Source organism: Oratosquilla oratoria, chromosome 11, assembly GCF_046742065.1.
Source record: "Oratosquilla oratoria isolate Oo_2021 chromosome 11, ASM4674206v1, whole genome shotgun sequence".
Classification (NCBI taxonomy): Eukaryota; Metazoa; Arthropoda; class Malacostraca; order Stomatopoda; family Squillidae; genus Oratosquilla; species Oratosquilla oratoria.
The window spans coordinates 48705480-48728599 of record NC_134787.1 but is presented as its reverse complement, the minus strand read 5'-3'; the positions used below and the strand labels follow the sequence as shown (position 1 = coordinate 48728599).

Sequence of the window (23120 nt, the reverse complement as noted above, 5' to 3'; positions counted from 1 at the left end):
TTTTTTTCTTTTCTCTTATTTTCCTTTCTTTTATGTGAAACTATGGGTAGTTGTGATTGATGATAAAGTGAGAGATGATATTTAAAATTGTTTCCTCCCAAAAATATGAAAAAGCCATTTATTTCTTAACTAATGTGTATGTTATTTTTAGGAAGACAGTCACCTAGGTCTTTGCAGTGATGCACTTTACTGCATAGATCTGTCCAGGATTGGTTTGGTCTTGGTGGCTTGAAAATAATACAATGCACAATTTAATGACATAAAAATAATTGAACTTTTACCTTAATATTTACATAATTTATCCAATTGTTTATCTTCTAGATGTGTTAAATAAATCTCTTATGATTAATGTTTACCACTATATAAACTATAAGATTTTAACAGTCATCTAACCCTTTAGTGATGGGAATAAATAGTTATATTAAATAGCAAACCGTGCATTGGCACTGTATCAGATTGTTTTTGTCCTGTAATCTTATTAAGTATCAATTTTGTAGGGGGAAGCTGGTTATGACCGTGATGATCTAAAAAGGGTAAGAGGTGCCTTGACCACTTGTTCAGTTGTCAATGTTTTCACCGTTCTTCTCCGTGTCAGGATGATCCTACTCTATCCCCAAACATGTGTGCTCCACTGGTTTTCCTCCTGTAAAAGTAAAAATTCACACCATTGTTATCAGGCCCCATCACACATTCAGCTCCACACCAAAGAGAATGTCACTTTTTATTATGTTGTACATCATATGGTTTCAGATTATGATTTGTCCTCAATTTGTTTTGCCAAAGTGTACACCATTGTGAAACATTTATCCTAGATGTCAACAAAAGAAATGGAGTAATCCCAGTTTATAATTTTTTCTATATTATTATTATTATTGATTATTGTTATTATTATTACTCTTATTCTTATTTTGCAAAGTATGTTATGATTTATTGGTGTACTATGACTTCCTATGTAGCATGATCTGTACTACTTGATACTTTGCCTCTGGTTTTTGCTTCATGTATCCGCAAATGTGGAATCTCTTGAAGCTATTAGATTACCCAGTCTTTCATGATATAGAAGCACATTTCACTTTGTGCCTCATATAGCACCCATTATTTGCTTAACATTGCATGTAAAGACAAGTGAATGTTCTCTTCCAGGGTGATGTACTACGAGAAACACTTCTCAAACGATACTTTGAGAGTTCCCGGCAAGGCAGAATAGATTTCACTGAGAGAAACAAGATGTTTTCACATCCTGGAGGTTTGTACATTTTAGTTATGAATGCAATCTATTATTAAGTTTTATTATTTTATTTATTTATATTATTTTTCTTGTTAATCTGGCTGAATTATTTATTCTTTATGGTACTGATCCCAGCAACACATCACTCAACCATAAGCAATTATGGTTATAGTTCCTCACAACACATCCATCCAGAAAATTAAGAGTGGCATTTCACTATATGGACAGCTGTAAATGGTAGCTCCACTGGTCAAGAGAAGACAGAGAATCTGATGGAGAAAATCCAGGTGCTTCCCAATCACAAAGACATCATACAACCCCCACCACTGCAAAGAGGTGGAACCTGGTGGGGCCAGTACCTGGTCTCCAGATTGGACCATAAAGCTCACTATGTTCTCTCTATTACCTTCTATCATATCATTCCATCTAGCACCTCCCTCCCATACCTCCTAGTTGAAAGCACCAAAACCAACCCAGGCCCACATGCACAATTACACACATCCATGAAGTACAACACATACTACACATGGATACACCACACAAGCATCACACTGGCCAACACAAACCAGCACATAGTGGGAACTGCAACCACCACACACCAACCAAACACATCCAAAAAAATCCAGGAGAGAGGATGGGGATCTACATATACTACAAATAAATATCAGTGGTATCACAAACTAGCATATTGGCACACAGCACCAACAGAGAAAACTAAAACAACACCACAATTCATACTAGTAATATTCACCGAATGTGCTGCAGTTATTGAAGACATCACTTATCACAAAAATGGACTCACAATATTAATACACTGTTCCTCCCCAATTACCACTTCAGTTCCCTTCATAATCCTCTCAATTAACAACCTTGTATTTTTCCAATTATACTACAATTATGTTTGGCTCCTTTTCCTTTGTAATGGGGGAACTATGCAAACACTCCAATCCTCTGGTTCATCCCCCCCCCCCTTAGAGACACATGAAACAACCTCAAAAGTCAGTCTGCTAAAAAGAAACAGTTCCTTCCTTTGTCAGACACTCCACATGGCACTCATCCAACCCAGGTACCTTACCAGTTTTTCTCACATGCATTGCACTTTATATCTTATCTTTTTCTGTAGCCTTGACATTTTCTTCTCCCTTAACAGATTGTCCAAGTAACTCCACCTGTCACAATCAATCCCTCCCTGACCTCCTCCACATTCAACAATTCTCTGAAATACTCTTCTCACCTTCTTACCGTCTTTATAGTTTACCCATGAACTACCATGTATCAAAACACTTAAAATTCACTTTAGTCATTTCCCCCACTGATCAAAGGTCCTAAAATATTAGAACCTTGCCTTTGATACATGTGACCTTCAGGTCCACAAATGGAAGACCTGACAGTGAAGATCAATAAGAAATTAACCATACTAAGAACAGATGTAATCACCACACAGAAAACACAGCACACCTTGTTGTACACCACTTCTATCATTCTACCCAGACAACAGGACAAATTTTTTATTGAGTGACTTGTGGGCAGATCAAGTAGCTGTTGGCAGTTTCCTGGAAATGGTGGTTCTTCATCAGAAGATACATGGGGCAACAGATTGTTTGATTATTTTTCGTGTATATTTTACAACAGGTTGTTCAGCTCTTGTTTTCTTTACATTAATGTTTTATATATTTGAAGTTCTAAAGATGATGAGGGTGAGGCAGAGAACGGGTGGGAAGGGAGCTGTCAGATAGGGTAAATTAGAAAGTACTGAGGCAGTTTGAATATTTGGTTATTTTCTATAGTAGATATCTGTTATGTTGTTTATTAGGTGTCTGTGAGGATGGAATGGGTGGGAGTGGTTTTTATACCTCCATTTTTTGGCTACCTCCCTTGTAAGGGGGAAAAATCCTTTGGTATATGTATGTATGTAAAGTAATAAAAGAACTAATCATCAGTAATGTATTCATTTACTGGAAATAATGGAAGCACACCCTTGCAGATGTATACCTGAAGCGGTCTCAGAAGAAGCTGTCTGATGTACAGTGCCATCTAGCTGATGAAGGTGCAGCAGACCTGGTAGTAGAGTTAGTCATGAAGAGTCAAGAGAAACGTTGCCAGCACATTTTTGTAGAGGCTGTAGAATTGGGAATAGCACTCTTAGAGGGTGGTAATCCTAAAATCCAAAGAACGCTGTTTAACAAATTAAAAGAAAGTGATAAAACTCAACATTTCTTCAAGGTGAGTACTCTAAACACAGCTGTATAACTACCTCACCTACCCATAGTATTTTTGTTTGTGATGTGTTCTGAACTTTTGAATTCCCTTCCCTCCCTTTTTCACTCTCAAAATCACCAATGTCATCATTGTCATCACCAGTTCACAAAGATCTTAACCACCAGTGAATTAGGGCTTTCTTTAAACCAAGTAAATATTTGGCAGGGGGTTGTTCCTTCTTTAGGAATTGCTACCTTGGGCTGAGTGATTTCCTCATCTATTGACAACCACTCTGCATTCACTCCTATCTTATACATTGTCTCTATCTTGCCCAACAGAGGTTTTTCTTGCATCAAATGCCTCCTTTACCCCATCCATCTATCTTATTTTTGGTTTTCCTTTAAATTTCTCTATCCGATTTTTTTTTTTTTTTTTTTTTAGTTTTTTGCCACTCTTTCCTCGTTCATTCTTACCTTATACCCAGATCCTTTTGGCACTCTGTAATCTACCATAGTTCTAGCTTGTTGAAAAGAAAAAGAAAATAAGCATGAATAATGTTTGCTTTATATTTACAACAGTTAAAGTATATTTGATCCTCTTTCTCTGCACAGGTGTTTTATGACAAAATTCATGAGGCACAACAAGAGATCAAGGCAACAGTGACTGTGAATACATCAGATATTAGTACCAAAGCTGGGGATGAGAAGGACCAGACCAAGGACAGTGAAAAGTCAAATCGAAAGAAAGGTAACATTTTGCTGGTGCTGACAGCTACCTAGCTACCTCTGAGAGCTCTGAACATTTAAACTTTAATTTAATGGATGTTAACATGTCTTTTTGTTGTAAAGATCAGGCATGCTTATATATATTAACAACAATATATTCTTTACATGTTTTATTTTCATGTTTGATCTCTTTAACATTAGAGTAGTTATTACACTTTTTATATTGCTCATATTCTATGTCATTGTAGACATTCTGGGATGATTAGCAGTATTATTATAAATCTTGATTGAAACTCTATAAATTGTTTCTTACTTTAATGTGTTTTATCCCTGACCCCTCAAATGGGACAGCTCTTGGGGCCCTAGCCAGAAAGCTATATAGGAAAAGCAAGGGAGGCAGTTACAGTGAAAGGATGCAAGGCAAGAGGAAGAGCAAATACATATCTTTTTCCGATCTGGGAAAGTCTAACTCACAAGATGAGAAAGATGATAAACATCTGGATTGGAGTACCTCGCAATCTAACTCTTTTGATGATGAATTAGATCAGGCAGTGTTAAGTAGCTATCAAAGAACAAAGCGTAGATACAGTATGCCAGATTTATTTAACAAATTGAAAACTAGCACTATTTTCCTGGGTAGACGTAGAGTAGGGATGCAAATGGGTTATGCTTATGATGAGTTATCTGATGATGATATGTCAAACTCTAACCCAGATCTAGTAGAAGGTAATGTGTCCATTAGGAAGAGTTGTCCCAGTGATAGTAGCAACTTTTCTCAAACGGATTGTATCCACAGTAGTCGTAGTAGTGTATTAACCTCCCCTTCTGACACCTCTTTTGCACCGTCCATCTCCATTATGTCTGATGGCACCAGTACCACCACTTGCCCTTCTTCATTTTCCATTGCACACACCTTACCCACAACTGCTGCAACCCTTCAACCACCCTGCCTCTCTGCTGGGTCCTGTGAATCCAACTATTCAGCCATGAAGCCCAATGGTCTAGTGATGACAGAAGAAATACGGGAAGAATTGAATGCAGCAGCAAGTGTGACACAGCAGGCATACAATAGCATCCGAGCTGGTAATGCAGGTAAGCTACCATTACATCTTTCAACAGATATTGAATAAATGTTCACAGGTTCATTTTTCACACAGTTTACTTAGCAGAATCATGGATACATGGAAGTGAATATTATAACAGAAAAAGTATTTTCAGAGTGAATATAAATTATGACAAGGGACTGAGGACCTCAATCTTTACTCATGAATGAATGATATTGGTTCTGATAATCACAAGAGGGACCAACAATGAGTACCTGCTTGTTGTAGTCCTGTGTGATGGATTTTGGAGAGAATAATCTTCATCCCACTTGTCTTCAAATCCCATTAACACTGTTACCTCTGTCTGGAGGTGCAGTTTTGTGAAACAAACACTTGACCACAGACTGGACCCAAAGTTTTTATAATCTTTTACTATCTTCCCTTCCCTTCTCCGTCCTCTCCTTGTATGCAATGGGGGGACGGAGATGGGGGGTCGCCGATTTAATGAAGTGGCCTTGCTGTGGATGTGCTGTGTCTTGCGACACTGTTTCTGACCCAGGGCAGTGGACAAGGTGCAGGGATGACCTGTCATCCAGGAGGTGCACAGATAAGAGGGAGGGTGGAGGGGTGTGGAGTGTATTCAGGGATGGAATGGGTGGAAATGATTTTATGCCTTCCCCTTTTTGGCTACCTCCCTTGTAAGGGGGAAAAAGCCTTGGTATATGTATGTACTATCTTCCCACCACATCTTCACATAAGGGAGCCTACAACCAGTGACACCTCTTCTCCTCTCCACTCTTCTGTACTCTTCTCCTTTTCTCTTCTTCTCTTCTCCTCCTCCTCCACAACCAACATTGAATACTTTTAATTTCCTTGCAGTGTTTCATTGCCCAGGTCATTGGGCAAAATGCAGGGATGACCCATCATCCAGGAGGAGCCAAGAAAAGAGGGAGGGAGGGAGGGTTGATGAATGGGAGTGGAGTGGGTGGGGATGAAATGGGTGGGAGTGGAATTATGTCTTTTGACTTTGGCTACCTCCCTTGTAAGGGGGAAAAAGCCCTTGGTATGTATGTACTTCCAAGTCTTAATGATTGATTTATTTGCTATGTTTTGCAACTTAAACTTTATTTTCATTGAATGCGAGTCATTCTTCTTTTACTGACCTAACTTAAGGTACTTGATTCAGCATTTTGCATCTCATGTACCTGGCATACCTTCCAGGAAGTAATATGATCTTCAAAGCAATTATGGCACATCTAGTCTTGTCTACATCCCTGACAAGAGATTCTCTCACTATCCCCCCTCCCCCCAAAGTATCCATCAGTTCATTACTTTGTTCTTCATTTCATTTGATCCCAGCATCACTTGTGAGCTGGTAGTATAATCACAAGCATGCGGGACTTTCATCTTGGTTGAAAGCATAAGTCTTGCTCTTCTAATTTCTAGCAGTGACTGTTCCCAGCCCCAATAGTTAGTGTGTAGGGCAAAGATGATGACATTACTTACAGCTATGCCCCTTATGGTACATGCTCCTCACCTTCAAGCATCACTTGCCTGCACAGTATTAAAAAGATTAATCTCATTCAGCAAAGTCTTGTTTCCCCTTTTAGATACAACAGCTTCTGCTTTCTGAGCCAGTTTGGTGGCCTTTTATTGTTCAAGCTTTTATTCCAAATCATGAAACACTGAGTCATGGGAAAGTAAACTTTGTGGTCAATACCCTCAACAAAATTGTGTGACTTAATGTTATTAACATAAGTGGTTTGGATGCAATAATGTAAATGAATGCTACATCACTGCTGCATGCATTCAAATATCTATCTATATACCCTTATAAGGGAGGTTGCCAAATCAAAGGCATAAACCTACTCCCACCCATTCCACTCCCCTCCAGCACCCCTTCTTCCCTCCCATCTTAGTTGCTCATGGATGATAGGTCATCCCTGTATTTCACCCACTGCCCTGGGTTAGAAGCAATGTAACAAGACACAGTACATCCACAGCAAGGCAGCATCACTTAATTAGTGACCCTCCTCTCCATCCCCTCATGCAGAAAAAGAGAAGACTGGGAGAAATCCCTTCAGGCTACATCAAAATACCATTCACACATAAGTACCCCCTATCCCCCATTCCCCACCCCTCCCTCCCTTGCACCCTTGCATAACAGTATCATCTATACATAGTCACTCTCCACTTATCCCTATCTCCTGCCTTCTCCTTTACTCAAAAGACATTCCCCTCTTTCTCAATTCCCTATTATCCCATCCATCCATCTCGTCCTCTGTTGTCCCCTCAAAATCACTCCCTCTACCTCTGCCTTCCACACCTCTTTCACTAATCTTTCTTTACTCATTCTTTCAAAGTGTCCAAACCATCCCCTCTTTCATCAGCCCTATCTGTCATCTTCTTTTCTACTCCTGGTCTCCTCCTCACCTCCATACTTCTCACTCTATCCAACCCAGTAACCCCAACAGAGTGGTTATAAAGTAGGACGACAGAAATGTACGAGAGGTACAAAGAAAAAAGGAGAAAAGCAAAACATAAGATAAAGTAGGCAAAAAGGAGAGCAGATGTAAAATGGGGAGAAGTATGACAGAAAATATTGAAAGTAATAAAAATATATTTTGGAAGGAAGTTAAGAGAGGAAGGGGAGGCAAATCAAGTAGAGAAGGAAAGATAAAAGGTGCAGATGGAGAGAGGATAACATACGAAGTGGTGGTAAGGGGAAGATGGGCAGAGTATTTTTAGGAGCTGCTAAATGTGATGGAGGATAGGGAGTGGTGGTAGCATTGGGTGGCGCTAAGAAAATGATGGCGATGGATGAGGAAAATGGAGGTGAAATAAGAAAAAAATGATGTGCAAGTAATTATTAAAATGATAAGAGCAGGTAAGGTACCTGGGTTAGATGGGTGTCATGCAGAGTGTCTGAAGAATGGAGATACAGAAATAGTGGACTGGCTAATGATATGTGTCTAAGGGAGGATAGAGTGCTGGAGAACTGCCTATAAAGTTCCACTTTACAAAGGAATAGGGGACAAATGTAAGTGTAGTAGTTTCAGAGGGATCAGTTTACTGAGTGTATTTGGTAAGGCTTATGGGAGGGTTTTAATTGAGAGGATTAGGAGAGGAACAGAGGGAGTAATAGGTGAGGAACAGTGTGGGTTTAGGAAAGGTAGGGGTTGCGTGGATCAGATTTTTGTGGTAAGATAGATATATGAGAAAGCTTTAGGAAAAGGTAGGGATGTTTGTTCCAAAGAATACAAACTCTTCGGTACTCCTTACAATAGGATACTTTCACGTAGCGCAAATATTTCTACCGCTAAATTAAAATCCTCACTCTGTGGGTCTGGGCAACGCTTATCCTCAGTAAGGGGCCCTATTGGGGCAAGGGGGGGGGGCCTTGCCCTCCACCCCAAGTCTCGCACAGTATAACCATTCTCTTCGCGGTAGTGAACGAGTTAACATCTCTCAACTATACATGTTTAGTTTTTATCAGTTTCCCCCTTAATGGGCCGATTCTCAGTCAAAATCCATTATTAGCACGGCAGCGAACCGTTAATTAATCAACGGTTTAATATTTACGTATGTGCCGAAAATCAAGCAACCCGCTTCGATTGTCGCCAGCTCACTCCCAGGACGCTAAGGAGTTCGTCTTCTTTCAATTTCATCGGGGTTTCCCTACGCCATCCTGTGTCCTGGAATTTATTGAGTGCCATCTCCCTTTCCTGTATTATTCCCTTAACCGCCACCGGGTATCCTACCCTTCACTGTAAGTATGGAATCTGGTTCCAGTATTGTTGTTGTTCAAGATGGGTTGTGTGCCTACGCCGAAGGGAGATACCTTTGTCTAACCCCCTTACTGCCAGCCCAAGTGGATCCTCACATTTTGTGTATCAAGTGTATAGCTCTCAAGTGTTCACCTTCATCCCCGTGTGAGACGTGCATTCAGTGGGATGGTAGTCAGTGGTCCGTGTACTTTCATGTTCACAGGAATGCACATACAGGGAAACAGGTGCACAAGCATAGACAATGGCTTCCCTCTTCACCCCCCAAAAACAAGAGAAGGCAGACTACGGCTTCAGAGGAGACGAGCAATTCTCTCCCTCCTCCAAAGCGTAGTAGACAGGAAAGTGGTACAACGTCCACCTCGAGTCATTCTCAGGCCAAGTGTCCTCTATTCCTTTGACCAGGACGGTTAGCGTAGACGGACTTGCGCCTCAGGCCACCTCTAGCTACCGCTCCTGTACGATATTTTTTCCGGATGAGGTCGCTTGCAGCTTGACCTCGACCCATCCCGGAAACTCGACTGTCCCTCTTCCAACGCGTAGTAGACAGGAAAGTGGTACAACGTCCACTTCGAGTCATTCTCAAGCCAAGTTGTCCTCTATTCCTTCAACCAGGACGGTTAGCGTAGACGGACATGCGCCTCAGGCCACCTCTAGCTACCGCTCCTGTACGAGATTTTTCCCGGATGAGGTCGCTTGCGGCTTGCCCCCGACCCATCCCGGAAACTCGACGCCGGCATGGACAAAGAACCCGGGTTCGAAGACAAAGAGCCCCTTAGTCTCTTCTACTCAGGAATCCTGCAGTACGCATAATACCCACCCTAGGAAGAGCCGGGTGATCAACAGTGACCTTTCCATGCCCTTTGATCACGAGGACAGAGATCGGGGACGAGGTTGCAGACGCGGTGTTTCTCGTTGACCGGACAGACGCCAGCTACGACGGCGACGACGTCCACAGCACCGAGGATGAGAGGGCAAGTTGCCAAAATTCGCAGGATTCCCAGTCGGAATCCCCAATGGTTGTTACACCCTCCTGCTCAGAGATCCTCTCTAAAGTTAGGAGAGCTAATCAACTGAGCCTTCCACAAGAAGAGGAAGTCACGTTCGAGTCTGAAATCTTCAGGACGGGCAATTCTCAAACAACGAAACCACCTCCAATCCAACTCCCATGGAGTACACAGACGGTACGAGCCATGAACCAGGCCTCTGACGCACTCACCACCCGGGCAACCGAAAAACCGCGCTGGCGCTCTGTTCCAGTGGAACAGCAAAAATGCTTCTACTTCCCATCAGGGACAAACCTTAAGAAGCCTTGATCCCGGCTCGGTTACCAGAGCTTGTCAAAGCGGACGTGGATTCACTGCTCAGAAGAAACGTCATCCTTTCCGGCAGAGAATCCAGGGACCTCGTTCAGGGCCTGGCTCTCTCTCTCACTGTGCACTTCTGGCTGGAACGCGTCTTGGCTTCAGTAAGGGAGTTTTTACCCGAGCTGCAACCCCAAGAGGAATGCAACCTCCAATCTCTATGGGAAAGCTCGAGCAGAGCTCTGAAGCATCAAGCGGCCTGCCTCTTAATGTCTTGGGCCAACATTGGGTCCCGCAGGAGAGACACCTTCCTAGGAGACCCCAGTGATCCCCTCCTCAGAGAAATTTATGCTCCATTGAAGAGGGCCCCCCTTCTAACCCGCATGCTGATTCCCCCGGACAAGGTGGATTCAGCAAGCACTAGCAAAAACCAACTGAGCCATAACAGAGCCATCGAGAGAGTAGCCGTCCCTACCTCGAGGCCAAGGCCAACCCCCCCATCAGCCCCGAGGACCCCTCAGACGCAAAGGCAGCTGTTTCCTCACTCAAAGAATGAAGAAAGGCCACCCCTCCACTCCAAGTCGAAAAGGCAGACAGAAAAGCCCCGTCCCTTTACGACTAGAGATCCTAGACACAAACATTATAGAGGCTCCGGACTCCCTCACAGGAATCCTAGGAATTCGCCAGCCCCTCCGTACAAGATAGGGGGTTGCCTCTCCCTCTACTGGAGAGCATGGGAAGAGGCCGGGGCAGAAGACTGGACCCTCCAAGTCATCAAGACATGATATTGTCTTCCCTTTCACACTGTCCCAAACCTCTCCCCCTATCCCATCCAAGTCAGCAGCTACCACCCGGACTCGGCTCGCGGGCGGGCCCTAGCGGAGGAAATCTCCGTTCTGCTCCAGAAAGGAGCTTTAGAGGAAGTCTCGACTCCGGACCCAGGGTTCTACTCAAGGCTATTCCTAGTAGAAAAGACAACAGATGTGTGGAGACCAGTCATCGATTTGTCTCCACTCAACAAGTTCCTTTCCCTGACGAAGTTCCGAATGGACACCCCAGAGTCCTTAAGGGCATCTATCAGGGAAGGGGACTTCATGGTGTCACTGGACCTCCAAGATGCCTATTTCCACATACCAGTGCATCCCTCCTCCAGGAAATTCCTCAGAATCGTCCACAGGGGCAACACCTTCCAGTTCCCTTGCCTCTGCTTCGGACTTTCCACAGCACCCCAAGTCTTCTCCAGTGTGTTCAACCTCGTTTCAGCGTGGTCCCACTCCAGGGGAATTCACCTACTCCGTTACTTGGATGACTGGCTGATCCTTGCACATTCTGCCCAGCTATGCCAAGAACACCTGAGAATGGTCCTAACCTTTGTCCTGAAATTGGGCACAGTAGTCAACCCGGAAAAGTCAGATTTCAGAGATTAATCCCCAGGAGTAGACAAAGAATGCGACCGCTACAGTGGCTCCTCAAGTCTCAGTGGGCCCCGCAAGAGGGAGAACCCCTACAACACATCTCCCTCAATGAAGAAGTCAAGGATTCTCTTCTCTGGTGGAAGGCCCGTGCAACCTGCTCATGGGGATGCCCCTCGGCCCATCTCCCCCCGAAGTCCTCCTGTTCTCAGATGCCTCCAAGGAGGGCTGGGGAGCCCACCTCAACAACGATCACATCAGCGGTTCCTGGTCCACAGTCGAGCGGACAGCCCATATCAATGGGCTTGAGTTGAAAGCAGTACTCCTGGCTCTCCGTCACTTCAAGGATCAAGTCTTGGGAAAAGTAGTGGGCATAATGTCAGACAATTCCTCAATAGTAGCCTACCTGAATGAGCAAGGGGAACAGTCTCCCAGGAACTATGCCTTCTGACGATGGACATCCTCAACCTAGCCAAGAATCTCCAAGTGTCACTCAAAGCCCGCTACATCCCGGGGAAGAGGAATGTCTGGGCGGACCACCTCGGCAGGAAGAATCGGATAATCAGCACAGAATGGTCCCTCTATCGAGAGGTAGCGAACTTCATCCTCAGCAAATGGGGCTCCCCTCTAGTGGACCTTTTTGCAATTAGATGGAATCACCAACTCCCAATATATTTCAGCCCTCTCCTGGACCCTCTGGCAGCAGGAGAAGATGCTCTTCTGCAAAGTTGGGACAACCCAGACTCCTACGCTTTCCCACCATTTCCCTTGCTCCAGATGGTACTCCTGAGAGCAAGACACGCATCCTACCTTCAGATGACTTTGATCGCTCCCTGGTGGCCCGAAGCCCCATGGTTTCCAGACGCCCTCGAGCTAGCAGTAGAAGAGCCTCTGGCCCTTCAGGGAAGACCAGATCTTCTGCATCCACCCATCAACGGGGCTTAGCACAAGAACCCTTCAGCACTCAATCTTCACGCGTTCAGACTATGGTCCAGATCCTCCTAAAGAAGGGTTTTCCCAGAGAAGTGGCGGAGGACGTGTCCGCTCCTATTTGCTCTTCCTCAGCTAACCTTTATCAAGGGAAATGAAATGCCTTTGCAAAATGGTGCCACTCCAGGAAGATAGTCCCAGATCGAGCCACCATTCCTGAGATCGCCTCCTTCCACTTCCTCAGGAAGTCCAAGAAGATCTCCCTCTCAGCAGTACAAGGCTATAGGTCAGCTCTAAATTAGGTGTTTTCTCTGAAGGGCATGGTCCTAGCCCTTTCACCGGAAATTTCCATGCTCTTCAGGCACTTCAAAGATCATGCCCCCCCCCCCCAAGGGAAATCAGTTCTCCTCCGCGGGATGTGGCATTAGTCCAGAACTCTCTGCGGGGTCCCCCTTACGAACCCCTCCGAGAGGCACATCTGAAGGACCTCACCTTGAGGACAGATTTTTCTGCTAGCCCTGGCATCTTCCAAGAGAGTAGGGGAATTACACGCCATCTCTTATAGAGTCGCCCATTCCAAAGGATGGAAAGAGGTCTCCTTCACTTTCATGCCTCAATTCATTGCCAAAAACCAAGATCCTGCCAAATCCGACCCTAGATTCTGGTCCTTTAGTGTTCCGTCCTTAGACGAATTTGCAGGGGGAGAACAGACTGAAACAGTACTATGCCCGGTACGAGCCATCCGGACCTACCTCAAGAGAACCGAACATCTTCGACCAGAATTAAAGAGGTTGTTCATTTCTACTAAAGGTAGACCGAAGCCCATCACTAAGAATTCCATTTCTTACTGGACAAAGGAAGTCATCCGCAGAGCCTACGACATGAACCACACAGATTGCCCATGACCTTAGGGCAGTAGGGACCTCCCTAGTCTTCAGAAAGAATCTGTCAGTCAACCAGGTTCTTCAAGCAGGTATATGGAAGAGCCAGAATACGTTCACTTCCTTTTAGCTCAAAGAAGTTATGTGGGAATCTTTAGGGAACTTATCTTTGGGCCCCATAGTGGCCGCCCAAGAAGTCCTGAAATGATATACCCCTCCTCAAGAGCACACAGCCGACCCTGACAACTCATCCAGGTTCTGGCTCGGCAACCGCAGGGATAACTTTCCAAAGTCGTTCTCATACTCCTACATTCCCTTACCTCAACTGCGGGCTCTCAAGCATTCCAAGGGAATCAATTCAAGCCCTTCAGTGGTACAAAAGTGATTATAACCTGTCTGTCTCCACTCCAGGGAACAGAAAGGGGTGCACTTCAAAGTGAGGGGAATGTATAGGGGTCTGGTCAACATAGTCTTAGCACACTAGATTTTCCTTACTGCGGTTTTCCAGGCTAGATAACAACTTCCTTCCCTCCTAAGTCCGAGTCTCCTATTGTAAGGAGTACCGAAGAGTTTGTATTCTTCGGAACAAATGTAATTTTCGCAGGAAAATTAATTTTTCCCTGATACAAACCTGATGTACTCCTTACCTTTAACCCCTTCCATACGGTGCCGCACACGTAGGCGTCATGAGGAGCAAGTGGATTCGCGACGCTGCCATATCGGCGTCTTGATTATATTTATTGTAGTCGCCCCTGTGTTTTTACATTCTCCCAAATGCGCCCTGAATCCCATTCTCTGCGGTTTTCAAAATTCGCGGGTGAAAGAGAGAACGATCGATATAAGCGGCGACTATATTTTATGATGCGAATATTATTACGTTACGTCATATGGCTGGCATTGGCTGCTGCCCGCGAGATTTAAGTTCCGTACTGAAGTGGTTAATGGCCCTCCTCAACCACCCCTCTAAACAGTTCCTTCTCCTTGCCTGACAAACCTTGTGCTTAATTTCATACCTGGCTCAGAGAATGGTTATAGTGTGCGAGACTTGGGGTGGAGGGCAAGGCCCCCCCCCCCTTGCCCCAATAGGGCCCCTTACTCCAGTAGGGCCCCTTACTGAGGATAAGCGTTGCCCAGACCCACAGAGTGAGGATTTTAATTTAGCGGTAGAAATATTTGCACTACGTGAAAGTATCCTATTGTAAGGAGTACCTCAGGTTTGTATCAGGGAAAAATTAATTTTCCTGCGAAAATTACATTTTTTGGGCCTTTATGTATTTGGGAAAGGCTTATGACAGGGTAGACAGGAAGACACTATAGGGGGTTTTGCTGATATATGGGATTGGGGGAAAGCTGTTAAGGGCCAGAGAGGAAAATGTTTTTGAGATGAAATATCTGAGAAGTGTGGTAGGGGGTTACAAGACTGGAGAGAGTGAGAAACAAGGAGGTGAGGAGAAAAGCAGGGATGGAAAAGGAGATGTGAGGTAGGACTGATGAAGGATTATGGGGAAGGTTTGGACACATGGAAAGAATGAGCACAGAAACATTAATAAAAGAGGTGTGGAAAACCAAGGTGGATAGAGTGAATGTGAGGGAGCAACTGAGGATGAGATGGATTGATGGCATGAAAGGGCTGTCGATCAGCAAGAGGATGCCTGTTGAGCTGGGAAGGGAGAAAGCAGGAGATAGGGATGAGTGGAGATTGGTTGTGTATAGATGATACTGTGATACAAGGAAGGGATGGGGGGATGAGGGAGTGGTTGTGTGTGAATGATATTTTGACACAGCATGAAGGGATTTCTCCCTGTCTTCTCTTTTTCTGGATGAGGTGGTGAAGTGGGGTTACCAATTAAGTATAGCAGCCTTGCTATGGATGCTCTCTCTTGTTGCATTGCTTCTGACCCTGGGCAGCGAGTGGGATACAGAGATGACCCGTCATCCATGAGGAGCTAAGATGAGGAGGAGGAGAGGGTGGCAGATGGGAGTGGAATGGGTGGGGATGGGTTTATGCCTATTGACTTTGGCTACCTCCCTGGTAAGGAGGAAAAACCCTTGGTATATAGAATAATCATAATGCATAAATTGTGAAAGGAATACTAAATTATGCACACACATAGTTATACTGTTATAGTCAGACAAGGTCTTCAAATACACTTGCTGTGTACAGTTCATGTTTGTGTATATATATATATATATATATATATTTTTTTTTTTTCATTATTACATTTGTAATTTCATAAAACCAATCTTGTAGTATTTTATATTTTAAAATACAAGTAAATATATAATAAGAAATATTTATGCATGGAAACAAAAATTCCAACCACAATTACTGATTAAGGCATCATTGTTACTCCTAACTAGGTTTTAATTTCAGGGCTGATATATATATATATATATATATATATAATATATGGTGTATATATATATATATATACTGTATATATATATATATATGGTGCAAATTGAAATATCTTTCATGTATTACTACTTGGCAGTGTAAGATAGTTTTCAGAATTTCTTTCATTCAGAAGAGGAGACCAACAATGTCATTGGTGTAGGCGTTATAGGAGAATCACCAGATTCAAATCGTCCAAGCAACGAAGTTGAAGACTCTAGTAAACTGTCACCAAAGATTGCAGCCATGACGCCAGTGTTACGTTTTCTTCAGCTTCTCTGTGAGAATCACAATAGAGATCTGCAGGTGAGAGAAAATGATCTTTTTAAGAGTTGTGTTGGATGTTCATACACAAAATGAAGTAGTTTTTATTCCATGACATTTTTTATGCAGTAGTTCCATTTTTCCATACTTTAACCATTTATTTATTTTCTTTTTTTTTTTTAATGCAGAACTTCTTAAGATATCAAAACAACAAAACCCATTACAACTTAGTAGGTGAAACCTTGAAGTTTCTGGATTGCATATGTGGCTCCACTACAGGTGGTCTAGGACTTCTCGGGCTCTATATAAATGAACACAATGTTGCCCTTATCAATCAGAACCTTGAAACTCTGACTGAGTACTGCCAGGGGCCCTGTCATGATAACCAGAATTGTATAGGTAAGTGAGACAAGATTCTGTTTCATGTATTGTCTTTTTAAATGCAAATTTTCCAGTTGGCTTGAAGCTCATACCCGTCAGCCAAGGGACATTTATTTAGTGAGTGAAACTGTCAGGCATTGAACAAAATTCTAAAGTATGTCATTAAGGGGAGTGAATAAGATTTTTTTTTTTTTTTTTTTTTTTTTTTTTTTTTTTTCCCCAAGTTGTCTCAGTTGATTGAAATTGTGTGGCATTATTTGGAACAGAGATTACACAGTGTATCTCTGCACTGAAAAGTTAATGAATCAAGTCATATGTGCATATTTTATATGACTTAGGGGAAATGTACATTTGATACTGTAGTAAATTATTGCAAATCAATTCAGTATAAATCCACACCAATTTATGATTTTCTCATATTATGCCTGCATAGAGATTGTTTTTTTGTATGTAAGGCCTATGTAGGGATTGCTCTCACCTATAAGGCTTGTATTGATAAGCGTCTGATACTGTCATGAAGAATTTTTAATCTATTTATAACTTCAACAATTGTTATTGTTACCAGTATCTTGTTTTTAAACCTACAAATCTCTAACCCAACAGCAACACACGAGTCCAATGGTCTTCACATCATCACAGCCTTGATCTTGAATGACATCAATCCACTGGCCAAAGCTAGAATGGACCTTGTACTAGAATTAAAGAACAATGCATCCAAGTTGCTTCTTGCAATCATGGAGTCCAGGGCAGATTCTGAGAATGCAGAACGCATTCTACAAAACATGAATCCTGAGCAACTGGTAAATAGAGCTTGACATTTTTTCTCATTGAGGTTTGGTGAGTAGAAGCATAGATTTTATTAGCTACATAGGCCAGTCCCTTGCTTAGTGACCCATGTACACTCCATGGCTCATTGCCACCAACCCCATTTAATGAATCTTGCTAGCAGCAGCAGATCCATGTTGGCTGCTGAATGATATCCAAATGTTTTTGGTAGCCTTCTTCATTCTTTAGGTCTCATGATCTATACCCCTATATGTTTTCTTTGTACAGTTGACTTCAGACCTTGTTACATGACTGTACCATGGGGCCAATGATGGGCATCTTCAATACTATTCAACATTCTCACTGCTACCGAGCGATGCAGTCCTGAGGTGCTGATGCTCTCTCATAGGACTTGGCCCAAGATCTCTATCAACTTTGACTAGATTTCATCCACCTTTTTACATAAGCTGACAATTGACAACTGCTCCCTTCCTATTACTACTGCAAGTTATTGATATAGAAGCAGTCCCATATTAAGGCAGCATGGACAAGAGTCCAATATTTCTTCCTGGAGAGATCCATGGGAGCACCCAAGGACTGTTGTCATCTGTTGTGGAGTTGTAGGTTTCCAGTCAATAAAACTCTAAGATTAAAGCATCTCTGGCTCCTTTTTATGACTTCATTGGCATAGTTCTCATTTATTGTAATTTGGACACCCTTTGTTTAAAGCAGGAACATAGATTTGTATAAAAAAAATAGCTAATGATAATTGTTTCCTCAAGTTTCATAGGAAACCTGCAGACCCACAGTGGTTAGTAATAATCCACAGGCCCTCCCTTAGATCTCTCTAGGAAGAAACATAAGACTGTCATCTCTGTTGTATTAATTTGTCAGGTGACAGGTTCTTTTACTGATACACCCAAATATTTCTCTTTTATATATATATATATGTATACACATACATACATATATCAATAGATTTTTCCCACCTTACAAGGGAGGTAACCAAAAACAAAGGCATAATATCCACCCCCACCCATTCAGTCTCCACATACTCCACTCCCATTCACCCCCCACCCTCCCTCTTATCTTGGCTCCTGGATGATGGGTCATCCTTGCATCTCATCCACTGCCCTCAGAAGCACTGTAGCAAGACACAGCACATCCACATCAAGGCCACTTCATTAAATCAGCAACCCCCCCCCCCTCTCTGTCCCCTCATGCAGAAAGAGAGAAGACTGGGAGAAATCCCTTTGGGTTGAGTCAAAATATCATTCACACATACTCCCTCACCACCCCCTATTCCCTACCCACTCTCTTCCATGCATCACAGCATCATCCATACACAACCATTCTCCACTCAACCCCGTCTTCTGTCTTTTCCCTTTCTTCCTCAACAGACATTCCTCTCTCCCAATGCCCCTTTTACCCACATCCATTCATCTCATCCTTGGTCACCCCCTCATGTTCACTCCTTCTACCTGTGCCTTCCACACCCCTTTTACTAATCTTTCTTCACTCATTCTTTCCATATGTCCCAAGTCATCACAATACTCTTTCATTGACCCTATCTCCCAACTCCCTTTCCACCCCCACTCTCCTCACCACCTCGTTTCTCACTCTATCCAGCATAGTAACCCCTACTGTACTTCTCAGGTATTTCATCTCAAACACATTCAAACTCTTCCTCTCTTATGTTCTATTTCTCTATGAATAGAGATTCCTCTATCACAGACAAAATGATGTGTGGCTCTGGTCCATAGGGGCACCCTATATAGACCCTAGAGTATCAGCTGGATGCTAATGAGCAGCTTTTAACCACACAATAACATGCAGCCAGTACCCCAGATGGTATGCATGCATATATATTTTTTCTTTCTTTTCTTTTAATTGTTTACATTTTGTTAATCATTGGGAACCAAGTTATGAAAGTATAGTCAGGTTAGGTTCTTATGAATTGTTTGTAGATAGTAATTGAAGTTTCCCTCTGTTATCCAAGGCTTGTGCTCGCAATTTATATTAGAGACTTGAAAGTTAAGGGAGGCAGAAATTATTTCTCTCTCTCTCCTCCTCCCTATCATCATGCCTCCCATTTTCCCATTCTATCTCTCCACCATATAATTTTCTCCACTCACCTGAATATAATTATTTCCATTGAAGTTGTTCAAACAAATTGTCTGATTCTTTCTCCTTTAACTACTTATGCATCTCTAATTTTCTATCTATACACCAAAGGCTCTTTTCTCCTTCATAAGGGAGGTAGCCAAGTCAAAAGGCACATATTCACTCCCATCCACCACCCTTTCCTCCCTCTCATCTTGGCATCTCATGGATAACAGGTCATCCCTGTATTCCACCCACTGCCCTGGGTCAAAAGCAATGTAGCAAGACACAGTACATCCACAGTACATCCCCCCTCTCCATCCCCTCCATGCAGAAAAAAGAGAAGTTGCGGAGAAATTTATTTGGGCTGCATCAAAATATTCCCACATAAGCATACCCTACTCCTCCCTCCCCTGCCTCTCCCATCCTTGCATCACAGTATCATCTATACACAGCCATTCTCCACTCATCCCCATTTCCTGCCTTCTCCCTTCCTTGCTCAATAGACATTCCCCTTTTACTCAAAGCCCCTTTCTATCTCATCTACGGCCATTTGCTCAAGTTCACTTCATCCACTTCTTCCTTCCATACCTCTTTTATTAATCTTCACTCATTCTTTCCATGTGCCCAAACCATCCCATCTCTAATTATACTAAAGTTAATCTGTCTCTGTTAGTGTAAGCTACCTCAATTTGTTGCTTCACTTTCCTCCTCCTCCTGGATTTTTTCTCTATTAACAACTTCTCATATTCTGGTCTGAGTCCAGTGAAATTGTGATCTGCTAGGCTGTCGTCCCATTTTCCTTAATTTCTTCTAACAGTGTTCTTTTTCTCTTTCTCATCCTCTTTTGCACCCCTCATACCCCCCAGACATTCTTCAGCTTGTCTTTTCTTGCTAGTTTCCATGTCCTATTAATTATCTCATTAACCATGTGAAAACTTTATATTCATTGACCATTTAATTTCTTGTATGCATGTGCCTAAACTAAATACTTTTTGTATTTCATTATGTGTTTTCCTCATTGTCCCTAATTACTTGTGCAGTTTCCTTTCTTTTTTCTTTCTGTTCTTGCTGGTAAATGATTCTCTGTCCATCCTACCACAATAATACATTTGTATTTGTCTGCTACCTCTCTTACCAGCATTTCTCCACTCTTAATTACCTTTTCTGTCTGATGTTGGTGAGGTGTGGAAGGCAGAGGTGGATGGAGTGAACTTGAGGGGACAACAGAGGATGAAATGGATGGATGGAGTGAAAGGAATGTTGAGCAAAAGGGTGTCTGTTGAGCAAGGAAGGGGATAGGGATGAGTGGAGAATGGCTGTATATTAATTATATTTTTGTACAGGCTTGGGATTTTCTTCCTGTCTATCTTTTCTGTGTCTGTTGAGCAAGGAAGGGATAGGGCAGGGGTGGGGGGAAAGTGCTTGTGTGTGGATATTTTGACTCATCCCAAAGGGATTTCTCCCCATTTTCTCTATTTTCCACATGACTGGATGGAAAGTGGGGTTCACAATAAGTGAAAAGGCCTTGTTGTGGATGTGCTACTTCTTAGTACATTGCTTTTGTCCCAGGCACTGGGCAGGATACAGGGATGACCCTTCATCCACAAGGAGCTAAGATGAGAGGGAAACAAGGGAGCTGGATGGGAGTGAGATGGGTGGGAGTGGGTGTATGCGTTTTACTTGGCTACCTCCCTCATAAGGGGGGAAGAGCCCATGGTGTTGTGTAGTCTTATTAAATTGGACTTTTTCCTTTTCATGGATCATCTTTCATTTTTGTTCCCCTTGGTATTCTCACTGTTTGAGTTTCACATTTTCTTTCAATTTGTCACTCTTTTCCTATTTAACTTGTAGCAACCACCTTTGAATTTAGTAGTCTTTTTTTTTTCTCTCTCTCCAAATTAGTCATATCACCTAATTGGCATTCTAAATGTTTTGTTCTTGCTCCCTGGACTGTAAACTGTTTATTAAATGTACTCCATCTTTGTTCTTGTCAAGTCTTCCACAACTGTCATGAATAATTTGTTCAGTGCTGTCATTCTTGTATTTACCAAATTGTAGTATACAGGGTTGGAGCTATGCTTATGAGGTTTTGTTCCCTTATCTCCTGTTATCAAACTTTACCTTTAATTCATTTCTGTTTTGGCATGGATTATTTCTTATTATATGTTCCACAGATTGATGCATGAATGTGGAATGGAGGAATAGGGGAAGAGGTGAATTACAGAGTAAGGAAAGCAATTAAATGTCTGGGTGGAATGAAAAGTGTCATGAGAAATAGGTATATGGGGATGAGAAAACTGTAGAACAGAGTGATTGTAGCCACAGCACTGTATGGAGCAGGAAGTTGGGATTTAAATGAGGCAGAAAGGAAGATCCTAAACATGTTTCAGGCAAAATGTTTAATAATTATGTATGGTGGTATTTACAAGGATGGATAGACTGAAAAATGGAGGTGAGACAGAGTCAGGGAGGAAAGGAAGCTTGCAGATTGGTTGACTAAAGAATGCTGGGATGCTTTAAGCATATGGAAAGAATAAGAAATGGAAGATTAGTAAAAATGTGGAAAACAGAAGTGGATGGAGAGAACTTGAAAGGAAGATCAAGAATGAGGTGGATAGATGGGGTGAAGAGGGCACAATGTCTACTGAGAAAGGAAGGAAAAAGGTAATATATATATATATATATATATATATATATATGTGTGTGTGTGTGTGTAAATGGAAAATGGTTTTAAATGGACAAGGAAACAATGTAGTTCAAAAGTTTTTTTCTTGTCTGCTTTGTATATTTCTCCAGTGGATGAGGGGAGGGGTTGCCATGCAATAAAGTAGTGGAGATAAACTAGTTTTAGCACTCAGGCCCTACTATGGAGTAGTGTGGTGGGGGATAGTGATGACCCCTCATTCATGAGATACTAAGATGGGAGGGGCAACGCATGGATTGTTGGACGTGTGTGGTATAGGTGTAGGGTGGGTGCATGCTTTGATTTGACCACCCACTCTTAAAATGGGAACAGGGTCTTCTGGTATTTGTCTGTAAGTATATGGAGAGTTAAGCTTCCTAACATCTTTAAAGCAACCAGTGTCCGTCATATTCTTATCCATATTTTGAAATGCTACTCTTACGTTCATTACCAATTTATCTCTCCAGTTATTCTATTTATATGATTTTGTGCTAACAGATCATCTCTAATTAACATGCCCAAATTATTTTCTTCCCTTGCTTTTGTTATTATTTCATCTCCATGACTGTCTCTGTTTAATTTTGCCATTTTTCAAGTTTTGCTTTTCTTTGTGGTGATTTTTTTCAATTCACTTCTGGGTGTAATGAGGAATAGACATTTGGGAATGGATGCGAAGAGGAGACTGTATGAAGGAGTGATTGTGCCAACAGCACTGTATGGGGCAGAAACGTGGAACATAAGAGAAGAAGAGAAAAGGAGTTTGAATGTGTTTGAGATGAGGTGTCTGAGAAGTATGGTGGGGGTTACTAGGCTGGATAGAGTGAGAAATGAGGAGGTGAGGAGGAGAACAGGGGTAAAAAAGGATTTGGGAGATAGGGTTGATGAAAGAATATTAGGATGGTTTGGACACATGGAAAGAATGAGTGAAGAAAGACTAGTAAAAGAGGTATGGAAGGCAGATGTGGAGGGAGTGAACACGAGGGGACGTCCTAGGATGAGGTGGATGGATGGGGTGAAGG

General features: G+C 42.6%; 1 protein-coding gene across 17 annotated transcripts in view; it reads left to right on the top strand.

Moving 5' to 3' along the window:
* Positions 1-23120, top strand: part of Itpr (Inositol 1,4,5,-trisphosphate receptor) — a 441449-nt gene that overhangs the window by 353983 nt on the left and 64346 nt on the right. For 13 of the 17 annotated variants that reach the window (XR_012966877.1, XM_076192806.1, XM_076192819.1 and 10 more), the window contains 8 exons: positions 498-533; positions 1144-1246; positions 3213-3451; positions 4039-4174; positions 5137-5244; positions 16036-16208; positions 16355-16565; positions 17151-17347. Coding sequence is in view for 16 of the 17 variants with exons in the window: in XM_076192806.1 (XP_076048921.1) it covers positions 498-533; positions 1144-1246; positions 3213-3451; positions 4039-4174; positions 5137-5244; positions 16036-16208; positions 16355-16565; positions 17151-17347 (1203 nt within the window). In the remaining variant the exon portion in view is untranslated. The remainder of the gene's footprint in view (positions 1-497; positions 534-1143; positions 1247-3212; positions 3452-4038; positions 4175-5136; positions 5245-16035; positions 16209-16354; positions 16566-17150; positions 17348-23120) is intronic. The other 4 variants (XM_076192809.1, XM_076192810.1, XM_076192817.1 and 1 more) reach the window with 4 other exon arrangements.